This window comes from Osmerus eperlanus, chromosome 26 (genome assembly GCF_963692335.1).
Source record: "Osmerus eperlanus chromosome 26, fOsmEpe2.1, whole genome shotgun sequence".
Lineage (NCBI taxonomy): Eukaryota > Metazoa > Chordata > Actinopteri > Osmeriformes > Osmeridae > Osmerus > Osmerus eperlanus.
The window spans coordinates 9,109,773-9,124,845 of NC_085043.1; the positions used below are offsets into that span (position 1 = coordinate 9,109,773).

Sequence of the window (15,073 nt, forward strand, 5' to 3'; positions counted from 1 at the left end):
GCAGCTATAGCAGTCCACACACCTTTGGCCATATAGCGTAAGTTCATTTATGTTAAAAGTTCTACGTTACTATGGAACATACATTATTAAGAAATAATTTACAGTTCTTTTCTATAACACGGTCAGTGTCAACAAATAGTGTATCAACAAGTATGGCAAGGACAATCATATATATATTTTTTAATGTTTTATTTAAGTTTTAATGTGCTGTATAGTATATATACTGACTGTAACCAACAACATTTTAATGCCATAACATTCACAGTCACAGCTTAGATTGCTAATATTCAGCAATTTAGCCATTATTAATCAACCATTAATAGACTGATACAAACCTTAAACAATCAACTTCCTACTCTGAGAACAACATCTTCTCTGGGTAGATTCCCTGGAGAACAAGTGTGGCAACCAGAGAGAGAAAGGCCACCACTGTTAGTATTGACCGAAGGGCTTTGAACCAGCTGGGATAGGTGGGCAGCAGAGAGAGATCATAGTGCAAGGAGATTCCTAGGCCCATGACGACCATGATGGCTGCTGGAGTCAAGCTGTCACTAAGCAACATGGCTGTCCAGGCTAGAAGGGGCGGCACCACACTATTGACAAGGTTGATCCAGTCTGGCTTGGCTGGGCTACTTTCAGGGATGGCAAAGCCCCATCGTGCTCCGCCTAAAAACGACAGGATCGATGCTCCGTATGCTACCTGGGCAAAAGCCACTTCTGGTAGGTACGTCTCTGTCAAAGCCATGACAAGAGGTGCAGAAACGAAAGGGATGAGGCCAGACAGACCCAGGATGAGGGCCGGCCTGGGGGTCTTCCTTATGTCTTTGAAGTCATAGCGGAGCAGGTCCAACTCCCTGGTTGGGGGGTCTGTTTCTTTTGGACGTTTGAATCTCAGCGCAGAGCTGTGGAAGCCATGCGCCCACTGAGTCTGTCTGGGCCAGGAACTGTTTATCAAACGTCTACGGGGACACAGGGAAGATCCCCCGTCATCTGAAACTCTGTCTGAGGCAGAGACAGAGATACAAGACAGCTGTTGACGTGTGCCAAACTGCCATCCCTAAAAGAATGAAGAATAGGAAATTAATGTCTATATGGCCACCTTTGAAATGTCAGCGTGGACGCTAGTCTGGAACTTCACCCTCAATGTCTGCACCATAACTTACCCTGTGAACAAGTTGAATGTGTCTTCGTACTATGGCAGAAAACATTATCTGAAGATAGATGGATTAGCAAATGAGTGCCGCCGTATGACCTCTCATGATCTCAATCAATAAAATACGTTAGTCTATTAAACAAAGGCGATGACTAATTTATCTGTAGACAAATATATAATTGTATTCTTACACGTATGTTTTCTGGAGTTAGATTTTACATTTGAATAAAGCCTAACATAAATAAAACTAGACTACGTATCCTATCGTTCACCCTTTAACCAAAGAAATCTGTTCGTTGTGTCCGTTAATCAATCCTTTCCGTAGGTACCTTATTCCCTGACTTTAGAGTTCCACACTGATCTTCCAACCATTCTGTTTGAATTATAACATCATATTTGCAATATAAAGTATGTGGTCATTTGAATCTCAGAAGATAATAACATAATGTTTTATTTGACTATGTGCGTTTTTCGAAATCTGAATCAAGTAAATTGTTATTGAAAGCAAGCATTCATGTATAGTATACAGTATACTGTCTATGGCCAGTGCGCTGGCACCGCGGTGGCGCCCAGGTCGTGACGTGGGCGAAATTACTGGTTAGCAAAGCAAACGAGTTGCGCTGTTGAGTTAGCCTAGACAAACCAGACCGAGGAACTAGCAAAACTGACGTTGGCCACTTTCGAGTGCTGCATAATTTGACATTGCAGATCGTGTCATCAATATAGCTAGACTGTTTCAAATAGACATTTGCAAGGCGTTCATCAACTTAGCTAACCGGCTACCGTCACATAACGAGTAACTTCACACAGGTAAATCGCATCGCTTCTATCAATTTGTAGCGATACATTGCAGGCTAGCTAGCTAGTTGGCTGCAACGTTGCCATTTTTTATATCTTCTTCTACCACCTAGAACTAGCCAACTATCCATGCAAAATTAACCATGCTAGATGTTTAACATATAACCTAACCAGACAATATAATACAGTCATAGATCTCAAACTTTTTGTGACTTCATTGAACTTCTAATGAATAATATATTCCCTTATACTGTAGCTAGCCAGCTACAGTAACTTAGCTAAGGTACATATCAAAACAGTATAACACAGTACGTAGCGAGCAAAGCTAGCATAACACAATTGTATGTACTGTTAGCTAACATGCATAACGTCCTAATTTATTGTAGCCCACAGTTGATAGCGCATTTACTTTCTTAGCCACAGCACAGTACAATGATTATTGGGACATTATTATTAAATTGATAGTGGCTACATCTGAAAATTGGTAACATAGGCCTACGCTATGATTTTCTGCTCAAAATACATGTTCATATTGGATTGATTTGGCCTTTTCTTCTCAACAGTGTTGATCTCCGGAAAAGGTCTATTGCGTGTTCACCCGAGGGGCAGACACCTTTATTTTTACTCTCGTTACACTTGTTAATGTGAGGCCTAACGTCAACTGAGAGAGAGAAGGGGTTTTGAGTGTTATCTGTGTGATGTATTGGTGTATTGTTAGCACCCTTTGACAGTTATGCTCGCTCTTAAAGAGTTTTAAACCATTAAACAGGGTAGGTACCTGGCTGTAAAGGAAGTCACTTTACTGGCTCGTGAATACATTTTGCAGACCAAAAGAAAGGGATTCTGAAAGTATTGCCACGTATTGTACCAATCTGATGGTGATCTGAGGACAATGTCAGCATCGTTTTCCCTTCCCTTCTCTTAAGTCAGGATTTATAACCTGTAGATAGAAATCAACACAATGCTAGTCACCTCATAGCGATAAGCCCAACTCCATTTTGTTATGTGACATAAATGTACCTCACCTGTTTCTCCCTGTCATAGCCCCCCAGCTGTTTGGATGAGGTGAGCGCAGGCTTTTTTTGCTGTCTTCCTAAAAGCAGCGCTGTGAGACTCGCACGCACCTTCATTCTCACAGACCGTGTCTGTACCCAGAGATAGAATGAGTTGGTGAGGAGAAGGAAGAAAAGGCTCTGAAGCCGAGGGTCGGCACAACACCTTGTCCTGCTCGCAAGCTGTCACCAGAGAGTCTAGAAGGACCAGCCAGGCATCACAACAAACAAACCAAACCACAATCTCTTAGTTACCTGCCTTCCACTTCAGTACAATCACATCCCACTTCCCACCACCTCGACACCAGCAAAGACCGAGCACCTCAGGGACCCTGTGTCGTCACTGCATCCTGGAGACTGGACTGTGCTCCACACAGAGGGTCTCCCAGGGTACACACACTGGCTCTGCAGTCTGCTAACTCAGCTAGCAGGACGAGGAGGACCACAACGGGGTAGACGAGGACTACGGGATTTCAGAGCAGACGACTCTTAAGTAAGAGGTGGCTTGCTTGCTATACCGTGAGGAATTTTTCTTACCTCTGTATTGAAAGTACACTTGCAGATAAATGTGATTGTGATCGTGATGTCCTTTTTTTTAAATCTCCAGATCCTGGTCATGACGTTTGGAGCCTCAGCCCACTGACTTGAAACACTGGAAATTAATGGCGCAGCATGATTTTGTTCCCGCCTGGCTCAACTTCTCCAAGCCTCTGCCTACCAAGGTGAGAAGTGGAGGGATGCTGAGGTTGGTGTGAAGGGGCTGTGAGGTGGTGGTGGTGTGGTGGACGTTCAGACGGCTCTCCAGTCTCACTCAGTTTCCCCCCTACCCCAGTCCCCCGGAGCCGGCCTTGAGAGGCATGGGCAGCACCTCTCTCGTGGCGACGCCCGCTCAGGTGTGAACCGCCGGCGCCGCCATTACTCCTCCGACGGCTTCTTCAACTATGACCTCAGGGCTTCTGCAGGTACCTGACATTTAGTGCTGACATCTTCAGACAGCGATGTGTGTCACCACATTATTTACCCTGATTTTGTCTGCACTTGTTTCCTAGGTGACGGGTGGCAACACCCGTCTCTCTTGCGACACGACTCTGTGGACTCGGGTGTGGCCAGGGGAGGACAGGGGGGTTTGGGCGGTGGCACGGGGGGGACAGGTGGGAAGGAGACCCCCGGGTGGCACAGTGGCCCGTGGGGCCCGGAGGGACCCCTTCCCGGACGTCACCCGAAGAGGAACGGGAGGGACAAAGAGAGGGAGAAGTTTCCGTTCCTCCACCAGCGGAACGGAAACTTCCATCCTCACAAAGGAGAGGAACGCCAGGAAAACAAGCTGAAGTTTGTCGAGGAGGATTTCGTGAGTTCTTTCCTCCTCTCGTTCTGTAGTTGCCACCCCCACGGCCTCGACTTTCATTTGATGTCAGACGTTTGTGTGTTACCCTCCTGCCTGTTCATATGTCGTTTCTGTGTGTGAATAATGACTTGTGTTGCTCAACTCAGCCTTCGTTGAATCCAGAGATGAGCGGGAAGCCTGTGGCACAAATACATGCTGTGGGGACTCCGACAGGAGTCTGGGGTGAGCGTTTTTTTTACGATCCATAACTGTTGTTTTTGACAGGTAGTTCGATGTGTGTGTGTGTGTACCAGGCCTGACTGTTTATTTTCCTTACAGAAAACCCTCCCAGTGCCAAGCAGACCAGGTCTAAGATGCTGGTCATCAAGAAGGTTTCAAAGACAGACCCCAGCACTCCTTTCTCTGCTGGGTTTGCCAACACAGGACTCTACCCAGCCAACTGCACCAACGCCTTCGTGACTGGACCCAGCGTCCACAAGAACTTGATACCCAAGCCAGCCACTGCCCCAATCAAGGTAAGTTGTAAACAATCTATCGCCAACAAAATAGATTATCTTTATATATTATCCGACCCAAGGTTTTTCCAGATGGATACCCATACTCTATACTGGCAGTATTCCCTAGGGAATTAATCAAGTACCTATCTGTCTATCTATGTATCTCATTTATTTCCTCACCTCCTCTGCAGACTGGTCCATGGAAGCCAAATGGAAGGGAAAGCAAAAGCAGTTTGGATTGGTCCGGCAAGGACTCTGCCTTCACCAGCCCGGCACCAGGGACAAAGCCTGCGACCCCAGCCAACACACCGACCCCCCTGACCTCTAAGGAGGTGAGAGTCAGATCCCTGAACCCAGAGGTGACGAGCGATGACATGGCGCTGTCTCGTCAGCTCTCCATGGACCGTCATCTGAACGACATTACATTGAGAAACACGTCAAGTCAATGCTTTATCTACTCCATCACCTTATTCACTGACCCGTCCAAATGCTTCTGTCACGATACCTAGCCTCCTTCAAGCACCACCCCTCCAATCGACATCACTCCATCGCGCCTCAAGCTGATGCGCCGCACCACCGACCGTAGGACTGACATCCTCCGAGGCCTTAAGGACTGGAGGAATGGAGACAGTCCCAGCTCAACCAGCCCCCCAGGCCCAGGGGAGGTGAGTTCGGGGGCGGGGAGAGGAACTGGAACGCTGGGCTGTGTGTTGCGGGCCCCCGTGATTCTCGTAGGTAACTGTTGTGTGCCTATTTGACAGGGCGAGGGAAGCACTCCAGAGCCGAAGGACTACGACGGCCATGAAAACGGAATCTCACACCTGCTCAGTGACTCGGTCACAGACCGCCTGTCTAGCTCACTAGAAGAGGAACACAGGTGAGTCCTCACACACACACACACACAAACTACACCACATGTCTGATCCAGGCAGCTTGTGTAACTGTTGGCCTGTTTCTCCTCGGCAGGTTGCTTAAAGCCATGGGCTGGCAGGAGCATCCTGAGAATGATGACAACTTCCTGCCCCTCACTGAGGATGAGCTGAGAGAATTCCAAGCTAAAAGCGAGCAGGTAGTGTGATCATTATTCCACAGTTAGATCCCTATCACGTAAAGATGAATAGCCTTGTGCTTTTGTAGCTGGCATATTCCCAGACGTTTGTAAACGGCTGACCAGTATTTTTCTGCTTCTTGTCGTTCCTTCCTAGCTAAAGAGGAACGGGTGGCGACAGAATGACGTCAGGGTGTTTCCGAAGCCTCGAGGCGTTCCCCTGCATCTGGCGTGGAGAAACCCTGTTGCGATGGAGGAGGGCTCTGAGTCAGAGACCAGCAGCAGCAGCCAGACCTCAGGTGATGAGGCAGACACCTGACTAGGCTCCGTCACCCTTCCACTTGTCTCCTCTGTCGCCTCTCGTCACGTTTCCTCCCTCACCACCTTTTTGTTGAGCTTTGTTTGTCTTGCTCCTCAAGCACGGGGAACATTTGTAAGATGCATGCCTGAGGATTTAGACATGGCGCCTGAGGATTTATAGTTCTTTTTTTCTTTTTTCTCTCCCCTAGTTTTTGATCCCCTTTTTTCTAGTTTTTTTATTTATTGAAAACTCATCTACTAAAGGATTTTGGATTTGATTCACGTGTCAACAATAGAAATTATAATTTAATCACGGATCAGATTACTTTTTGACGTTTTGAGTATACAATTAATTGCATTTGTGTTGAGGGGAAACTATCATTGTGTACAGCTGAGATGGACAGCTGTGGGTATGATTCTCACTCTTTCTATATATGACAACACTGAACCAAACCGATTTTCAAACAGTAATATCTCTTAATTGGAGTATTGCAGTTTTTAGTGTTGAATATTACTTGAGGATTTATGTGAGGACAGAGAGAGAAAAATCAGATTTGCAGCCTTTTTGTAAGGTTTATTCTTTTTTTTTTCTAGTTTTATTTTGTGTTTTCTTTAAGATAATTTTTCTTTTTGAAGTGATGGGACATGTTTTCCAGGATTCTTATCAAATAATTCTTGTTGAATGTAGCCAGTAAGGGTGTGCTGAATGTTGGGATTTACATACTTGGAGATCTATTTTACCCCAAGAAGATTGTTAAACAAAAGTTGTTCTCTAAATCTAAAATATATTTTGATGTTGGTTTGCTTACATAAAGTTCATCAAATGTGACGAGATTAGCAGTTCAAATTGATTCTGTATCCACAGTTTTTCAGCAGGCACTATTTTTAAACCTTCAAAGTTAAGTCCTGTTTATTAAAATGGTCAAAACTCAAATCTGCAATGCTGTGTTGTGTGCAAAGGGTTCCTATTTCTCTGCTTATGTCAAGGATTGCATTTTTGAAATTTAGCTTCAAACTTTGCTTGCTGGTACAACATTGAAAAAGCTTGATCACAGACTCGATCAGAAACTTCGTTTTCTATTTTGGTACAACTGTCAAATCACACAATTATATTTGTTTGTTTGCATATTGTTCATGAAGCCTTGATATTCAGGGTGGATAATAACAAAATATATTTGAAATTGTGCATTTTGAAAGATTATTTTGATAACAGATTTGAAAGATAACGTGTCATTTGTGGCTTTGTCTATTTGAGAAAAGAAACTACTGCATATTGGTATAAGAGTTGTAATAAATATTTTGCATCAGTTTGCCAAATATGTTGTGTATGTGTATATGTCTATTTCTTATTTACTGTGAAACAAAATCCAAAGATATTCCATGATTAGTTAATTAATCCAATGTCACTCATGTTAAATGTAGAGGATTATTGACATATTTTTACAGTGGTTGATAATATTACCATTATGGGGATATGTGATTCACATACATAATGACCTTACTCTTTCAAAGCTATTGACATGGTGACAGTAACTAACAAACAGTAGACAGTAGTCAAGGAAGCTGCAACACAATCCTTCAGTCAAGTAAAACAGATGCAGTGTACTTCTATTTTAAATTGGCATGAAAGCTAAATATGTCACTGCTGTTAGCTTGAGTACGTTACCAGAATAAGATCTAGTTATTTGTGAGTTCAGCTGGGTGACCTGATGGAGACACTGGGAGAGTTCAGTTGTCGGGACTGTAGAATGGATTTCCACTCCCTTGAACTTCTGGAGAAACACAAGGTTTTCTTTTGCATCGGGAGCGACGTGGGGGACCCAGTGGCACTGAGGCGGGGGGCACAGGAGCGCAGGGATCCCAGGAGAGACAACGGAAAAGGGGTCTATCCCAAGCAGGCACGGACCCCTGACCTTGTAAGGGTAAGAAAACAGTCGTTTTGCTGATTGATAGAGGATTCAGGATCGTTTGATTCAGATGATGATAATGTGCAAAATAGAGGCTCCCTGAACAATGTCCGATAATGCTCAAAATACATATTACAGTGTGTTGGTAACTGTGGATACTGATTGGCCCTTCTGATAGCTAAGAGGACAGAGGGGCATGCACCCACGAAATCCTCACAAGGGAGCCAGTGGTGCAGAGCCGAATGTGAGGAGAGAGGACAGTCTTCTGCTTGGTTTGACTGAGAGCTCGGCTTTGCAGAACCTCACAGAGGAGGTACATTATCTGCTACTGCTCTGGACATCACACACAGCTTCAAATGCTCACCTATCCAGAGAGGACAGCAGCTTGTTCACATCACTTGGCCGAAGCATTCAATTTAGCCGTGCCACTTTGTCAAAACACTCAGTCAGGTGGACATTCTGTCTGATTTTCTCTGTGTTAAAGTTTCAGAAGTTGAGGATGTCTATCGAGGAGAGTATGCCAAACTTTCCCAAATGGCCAATTGAAACAGAGGTGTGTTAATTTCCATTCAGCTCACATTGATCAACACTAATTCTTCCTTGTCATTGTTGTGAGTGACTTCCTGTTCTTTCCCGCTTTTGTGTCTGTCGGCAGGTGCCGGGCGACCAGCTGTCTGGGAGGCAGCGGGGTCACAGGGAGAAACTGAGGGAGATGACGGCACAACATGGCCGCCAGCTGGCTCAGATCCAGGCCCAGACCCATCTTCTGGAGCAGCAGAGAGAGGGTAAGACCAGACCACAGACACCTGGAGGGGTGTTGGAGCCGTCACTGGACCCATAGGAGGACAGATGGGGGTCAGAGCGGTTATGGAGTCGGGATATTAATCAGGAGGTTGTTGGTTTGATTCCCGGCTGTGCAAAATGACGTTGTGTCCTTGGGCAAGGCACTTCACCCTACTTGCCTCGGGGGGAATGTCCCTGTACTTACTGTAAGTCGCTCTGGATAAGAGCGTCTGCTGAATTACTAAATGTAAATGTAGGAAACCAGTTGTATCATCTGTGTGTGTGTGTGTGTGTCAGAGATTGCCCACCAGCTGGGGGTGCTGGCTGGACAGGGCAACACTGCTCACCTGGAGACCCTGCTACTGGAGCTGAAGAGTCAGGAGGAGAGGAACGAGGAGGCGCTGGGGGAACTCAGAGAGCACATCACCTCCCTGCAGGCGCCGCAGGGGTGAGGCCTCGCACGTCCACGCACGCTCACCACAGGCACTCTCCCTCTCTTCCAGGACACTCAGTCACTAAAGGGGTTTCATGTTGTTGTGTACGGTTCTCTTTCAGGGCCAAAGAGTCCGGCGCCCCCGTCGATTTACCCAGCCCTGATGGCAATGATGATGACAGGAAGAGGCATCATGTCACCTTTGACCTCATATCCTCTGTAGATGGACCCCTTCACACTCAAATAAGGTATGCAGCATGACATCCTAGACCTTTCTCTCATGTTGCCTGACTCACAAAGCTACATGTAACTACGTGGAAACAACAGTCTACAAGTAATAGTAAATTATATTTCACACACTCCTTGTGTGTGTGAATAACTGTGTGTGGTTGTATTGGTGTGACAGAGCCCTGAGGCTGGCCTACATGCAGTCTGGCGGTTCAGACCCGGCCGTTTTGGCCCAGATGCACGACCTGCAGGCCGAGGCGCACACCTTGGAGCAAGCCCAGCCCGTCAGCCACGACAAGGCCAGGAGGAACAGTGAGAGTCGGCCCGACACAGGCCCTTAGCACCGCACGGAGGACACCGGCTCCCCCATCGTCTGTCCTTGTTTCTGTATCTCGATGCATCCGTGTTGGGATGAATATCCTACCGGCTGGAGCGTCTCTGATTCTGTTTCCCTGCCCAGGGATCAAGCCTTCACAGCGGGCTCACAACCCCGAGGTGCTGGAAATGGAGCAGGAGAACCAGCGCCTGGAGGAGGAGATCCTCAGGATCCAACTGGCCAAGGGGAAGCACCGGGGAGAGGAAGGTTGTCAATTGTTTCAGCCTCAAACCTGGGGAGTGATGGCCACTGTAGAGATTGGTTGGGGGGGTGGTAGGAATAGTTAAATACTGCATGGAAGATTTTGAACCACAACATACAGTTTCCAATCTTTCTAACCCAAGTTGTAACTAGAGGAGCACGGCCAATTGTTCCAAATTGTACCCGGGCCCACATTTGACTGTATAAATATACTTGAAACTGGGATTGAGTTCACTTCATTGATTGTTGTGGGTCTCAACCCAGCAGCTATGGGGTCAGACCTCCACCACATGCAGAGAGAGCACATCCATCACATGGCGAGTATTAAGGCTGAGATCGAGAGCCTCCGCAGAGATGTCCAGAGGGCCAGAGAGGACCCCCGCCAACGCAGGCAAGCCCCACCACCTCCACCCCCACCCCCACTCCCGTTCCTGTCCCAGCCAGCCATGCATCCCCTGGCCCAGATGCACGCCTCTCCAGCCCTGGTAAAACCATCACCCAGTGGACGATTTCATAGTGCTGTCATTGTCTTATTGCATGTTGTAAATATCCGTCTGGCCTGTCTTACAGCCCCAGCCCAGGCCACACTCCTCTCTTCTGGGAAGACGCGTAATTGATCCCCTGGACTCTCTGGGGCCTGCTCCATATGACCCAGCGTTAGTATGCTAATCATTATTGCCTTGGAGAATTTCATTTCACTGATTTATAATCCGAAACAACCCAGTTCTGACCCTGTGTGAAGTTCTTTAATCTTCCCTGCATTACAGGGCAGGCTTTGTGATCTTTTTCGACCTGGTGCTGGGAGTGGACGCGACCCTCCAAGTTTTGCGTCTGGTGTCTGGTCTGTACTCTGGAGGGCAGGAGGTGGGCAGGCCTACCCCTCTGCCCCCAGTGCACTGCCAGCCTGGAGGGGCTCTACCCTACGCACACAGTTTACCCCCGGGAAACTACGCCCTCCTGTCAGTCAAACAGCCTGTGCCCAGGTGAGTCCTACACCCATGCACTTTTGGACGAAACACCATAGATGACAAGACGTTTGCCTTATAAATTTTTAAAAAAAAACATTTCGACTTATTCTAATGATAAGACCGAGAGGTTATAGGTTGGTGTGTGTGTCTGTTTGTCTCCTACCTGCAGGATGCAGCCTTCAGGCTCCTTCTCTCTGGTGGTGGAGGTCCAGGCTGCGGGGGGCCTGGACGAGTGCGGTCAGGAGATCCAGAGGCTGGCGTCGTGTGGATGGGCCCGGCTTGATCTCTTCGACCCTCACAACCAGGTCCGCAGTGGACACTGGAGGGCTCCGGTCCGCAGTCTCCCTGTGCGCCCCTCCCTCAGCCCAGGCCAGCTCAACTCCATCCCCCAGGTGATCCTGTCTGTTCATTCACCCTTTCTCAACCCTGGTCCGCGGGTCCCCTCTCCTGCATGTTCTAGATCAGGGGTGGCCAACCCTGGTCCTCGAGAGCCGCAGTCCTGCATGTTTTAGATGTTTCCCTGCTCCAACACCCCTGATTCAAATGAATGGTCGTTATCAGGCTTGGATAATTACCATTCATTTGAATCAGGTGTGTTGGAGCAGGGAAACCTCTAAAACACGCAGCTCTCGAGGACCAGGGTTGGCCACAGGCGTTCTAGATGTTTCCTTGCTCCAACACACCTGATTCAAACGGGTCGTTATCAGCTTGACGGTTAACAGTCCTGACGTCTCACCTGTGACAGAGCCTGACCCTGTGAATGGCGTCTGCTTCCGGTCAAGCTGGAAAGGGACGAGCGGTAAATGTGTACGTGCGAGTCAGGCGTGTGTGATGTTTCCGTGTCTCTCAGGTGGGCAACATGGAGCTGTGTGTGCGAGTGGTCAATGCCCGCGACGGACACGTGCAGACGCTTGCTAATATTGACCCGAGCAACACCAGCCAGTACAAGTACCCCTCCATGGTAGGCTTGACCAGCCCTCCTCAACCCTGGTCCTCAGGACCCCCTGCCTTGCATGTCTTAGACGTTTCCCGCTTCCAACACACCTGCCTCCAATGAATGGGTCGTTATCACACTCAGCAGAGGCCTCGGAATTGATGGTTGTTCTGTTATTTGTTCAATACAACTCACAGGTATCCACTCATCCTGCGATGCTTCAAGCAAACCCTCCACCGCCTCTTTCAACAGTACAGCCCTCAGCAGCGACTCATTTCCCCTCTCTGCTCACTTACTCTGCTCACGAAGACCCTCCGCCTAAAGAGGAACCTAGTCAGAGGTGAGAGGAGAGGGAGATTAAGACCCTCAATTGACCAGAATCAGACTATTATATTTTTGGGGGTGAATCCCCCGGCATACCAAGACTATCAGCTTTGTGTTATTCCGAAAAGAAGATCTGAGTTTTGCCTTAACCCTTGTGCTGCCTTCGGGTCACATGACATGACCCAAAGGTTCATAACGAACCATCATTGTGTTTACCCAATTTTACCCAATACAAAAACAAATAAAAATAATTTTCTTTTAACCTTTGCAATGTGGGGGGTCTGAGACAGCCCAACGGTTAAAAGAAAATGCTTCATTAATGTTTTTGTATGCAGTAAAGTTGTCGCAATACGACAGTGGGTCACAATGACTGATGGGTCAGAATGACCCGAAGATAACACAAGGGTTATTGTTGATGATGATGTATTGTATTCTGCAGTGTATGGGCACTTCCTTCTTTGCGGTTCCTCACACCAGAACGTGAGGCCATGTATAACATATATAAACGTGTTTTGCATTAACTTCAATAGCATGTATTGTTCTGCACACCACAAATAAAATAAAAACACAAACTCACAACTCACTTTGTTGTTCTCAATCATTTTTGCAGTTTAGATTTTCATTGCATCTACAATTTATTTCATGGTGAATGCAAGGATTTGCGATGTACACTTAAGAGACATTGCTAATGGTCTCAAATGTATTGATGAATAACTGGCATCAACCCGCCTTGTCTGCAGTGTGATAAATCCCTTGCTTCTAAAAAATGAAGAACAAGAAAGAGGAGATAGACAAATGTTGAAAATCATTGTGGACAGAGTGAGCGAGGCACCTGAGGGAGAGGGAAGTCTTCGACTCACTGGCTACAGCCAAAGGACCGGAAAGGTAAACTTAAGAGTTTCTCTTGACAGTGATTATATGTGTGTCTCTATGGCCGTATTGAACGGCCTATCAGAGGTTACCAGTCCCTCAACTTGTGTTCAGGTGCTGATGTTTGGAGACGCAGGTCTCCACTGCTGTACTTCCACTGCCCGCTCAGCCACAGCACCCGGAAACTTCATCTTTGGAGAGCAACAGGTACGATTGACATTTACATTTAGTCATTTAGCAGACGCTCTTATCCAGAGCGACTTACAGTAAGTACAGGGACATTCCCCCAAGGCAAGTAGGGTGAAGTGCCTTGCCCAAGGACACAATGTAATTTGGTTGGCATAGCCGGGAATCAAACTAGCAACCTTCTGATTACTAGCCCGATTCCCTAACCACTCAGCCATCTGACTCCCTTTTTTTGTACAACACCCATGCTCACTGCAGACTGTGTCGGTTAGAAAAAGGCTTTTAGGAGGAGCGTTCCTGTTCCTTTCCCCCCCGTCAGATTGCTCTCAGCGGTCTCGCGCCCCGAGAAGACATGATTCTGCTCCTGCGCTTCTACCTCCGACCTGTAGGGAGCAGTGTGCCCTTCAGCGGGCTGGTCAAGCAGAGAGAGAGCCCTCCATGGGAGCTGGAGGACCTTGTGGGGAACCTGGCTGAGATGGGGGAGTTTCTGTCAGCCTGGGGGGTGGCCAGGCTAGCACACGCTGACACACAGAGTCAGTACCTGATGACTCTCACTATCACCGATATTTTTTCAGATGATGAACTAAGTTCAAAGTCAGTGAAACAGCGTTATTATGATTGGGTGATGGTTGTGGTTTTGCCTTCCCTTTGCAGGTCAGAGACAAACTCAAGGCCAGACTATTTCCTGGAACACTGGCACCCATTCTGTGCCCCTGTACAAGGCTCCAGTGCCCCCTGCCATGGCCTTCACTAACCTAGTACTGTATTTCCCTCAGCTTGTCTCACCCATCTATACATTTAACACTTCCTGTTTACTCATCTGACCTCGTAAAACCACTGAACCAACTGAAGGTAATGTGGGAGACTTCTACACTATTAATAAATATGTGTGTGTCTTTACCCTGCCAGCCTGAAGACTGTCTGGGTGCACCCTTTGAGCCCTACGGATCTGCCCAGGCCAGAGTGCACATCTCCAGTGGAGACGCCCCCTTCCTTCCCTTCCACCCTCACTCTCCTCCCCCCTCCAGCACCACCACTGGGCCCTGCGTTAAGGTCAGCTCTCAATCACAAGGGGAATATGTAAAAATAAAAACTATTTATAATCCCTGTTTTGCATCTTGGGCTTGCAGAGCCAACGGGCATCTCTTTCATGTGTGTTCTACATTTTCATTTTACATTTACATTTAGTCATTTAGCAGACGCTCTTATCCAGAGCGACTTACAGTAAGTACAGGGACATTCTCCCGAGGCAAGTAGGGTGAAGTGCCTTGCCCAAGGACACAACGTCATTTTGCACAGCCGGGAATCGAACCAACAACCTTCGGATTACTAGCCCAATTCCCTAACCGCTCAGCCACCTGACTCCCCTGTTCTAATCTGTGGCCCTGGGGCAGGTGTGCGTTGAGGGAGCCTTGAACCTGCCCTGGGCGGCATTTACCCTGGGGCTCTGCTCTCTCAGCCCCCCTGGAGCCTTTTACCACGGGGTGCGCTGGGCGACCTACGACCCCCCGATACCCCTCCTGGACCTGGACCCCAGCAGCAGCAAGAGCGCCCCCCGGTGGAGGGATGGCAGCAAGGTAACTTTCTGCTTTCACCATCGAGACGTATCCACATGTTGACTGACTTAGCCAGCTTGTCCACCTAATCGGCATCTCTTGCAGTCCTTCCGT

The 15,073-nt window shown here is 47.6% G+C and overlaps 3 protein-coding genes across 5 annotated transcripts; 2 read left to right on the top strand and 1 right to left on the bottom strand.

Moving 5' to 3' along the window:
- Nucleotides 1-197: 197 nt before the first annotated feature.
- On the bottom strand, nucleotides 198-1,476 carry tmem69 (transmembrane protein 69). The gene is made up of 2 exons (XM_062452441.1): nucleotides 1,164-1,476; nucleotides 198-1,057 (listed from the first exon to the last, which is right to left on the bottom strand). The coding sequence occupies exons 1-2, from the start codon at nucleotides 1,206-1,208 to the stop codon at nucleotides 353-355; spliced, it is 750 nt and encodes a 249-aa protein (XP_062308425.1). The 5' UTR covers nucleotides 1,209-1,476; the 3' UTR covers nucleotides 198-352.
- Nucleotides 1,477-1,734: 258 nt separating this feature from the next.
- Nucleotides 1,735-7,504, top strand: LOC134012992 (vasculin-like protein 1). 3 transcript variants are annotated; one of them, XM_062452708.1, is made up of 13 exons: nucleotides 1,735-1,963; nucleotides 2,996-3,016; nucleotides 3,107-3,496; nucleotides 3,611-3,725; nucleotides 3,836-3,965; nucleotides 4,053-4,351; nucleotides 4,495-4,570; nucleotides 4,667-4,863; nucleotides 5,037-5,177; nucleotides 5,355-5,510; nucleotides 5,607-5,722; nucleotides 5,812-5,914; nucleotides 6,051-7,504. In XM_062452708.1, exons 4-13 carry the CDS (start codon nucleotides 3,666-3,668, stop codon nucleotides 6,210-6,212), a joined length of 1,440 nt encoding a protein of 479 aa, XP_062308692.1. In that variant the 5' UTR covers nucleotides 1,735-1,963; nucleotides 2,996-3,016; nucleotides 3,107-3,496; nucleotides 3,611-3,665; the 3' UTR covers nucleotides 6,213-7,504. The 3 variants fall into 3 exon arrangements, with proteins under 3 accessions (XP_062308692.1, XP_062308690.1, XP_062308691.1); XM_062452706.1 differs by having other exon boundaries at nucleotides 2,515-3,496; XM_062452707.1 differs by lacking the exon at nucleotides 2,996-3,016.
- A 238-nt stretch (nucleotides 7,505-7,742) lies between these two features.
- On the top strand, nucleotides 7,743-14,455 carry ccdc17 (coiled-coil domain containing 17). Its single transcript, XM_062452264.1, has 19 exons — nucleotides 7,743-8,115; nucleotides 8,279-8,413; nucleotides 8,585-8,653; nucleotides 8,756-8,885; nucleotides 9,181-9,331; nucleotides 9,439-9,564; nucleotides 9,723-9,856; nucleotides 10,005-10,127; nucleotides 10,275-10,606; nucleotides 10,692-10,777; nucleotides 10,889-11,104; nucleotides 11,259-11,481; nucleotides 11,940-12,050; nucleotides 12,221-12,363; nucleotides 13,088-13,232; nucleotides 13,332-13,424; nucleotides 13,723-13,936; nucleotides 14,058-14,161; nucleotides 14,432-14,455. Exons 1-19 carry the CDS (start codon nucleotides 7,903-7,905, stop codon nucleotides 14,453-14,455), a joined length of 2,772 nt encoding a protein of 923 aa, XP_062308248.1. The 5' UTR covers nucleotides 7,743-7,902.
- Nucleotides 14,456-15,073: the final 618 nt, after the last annotated feature.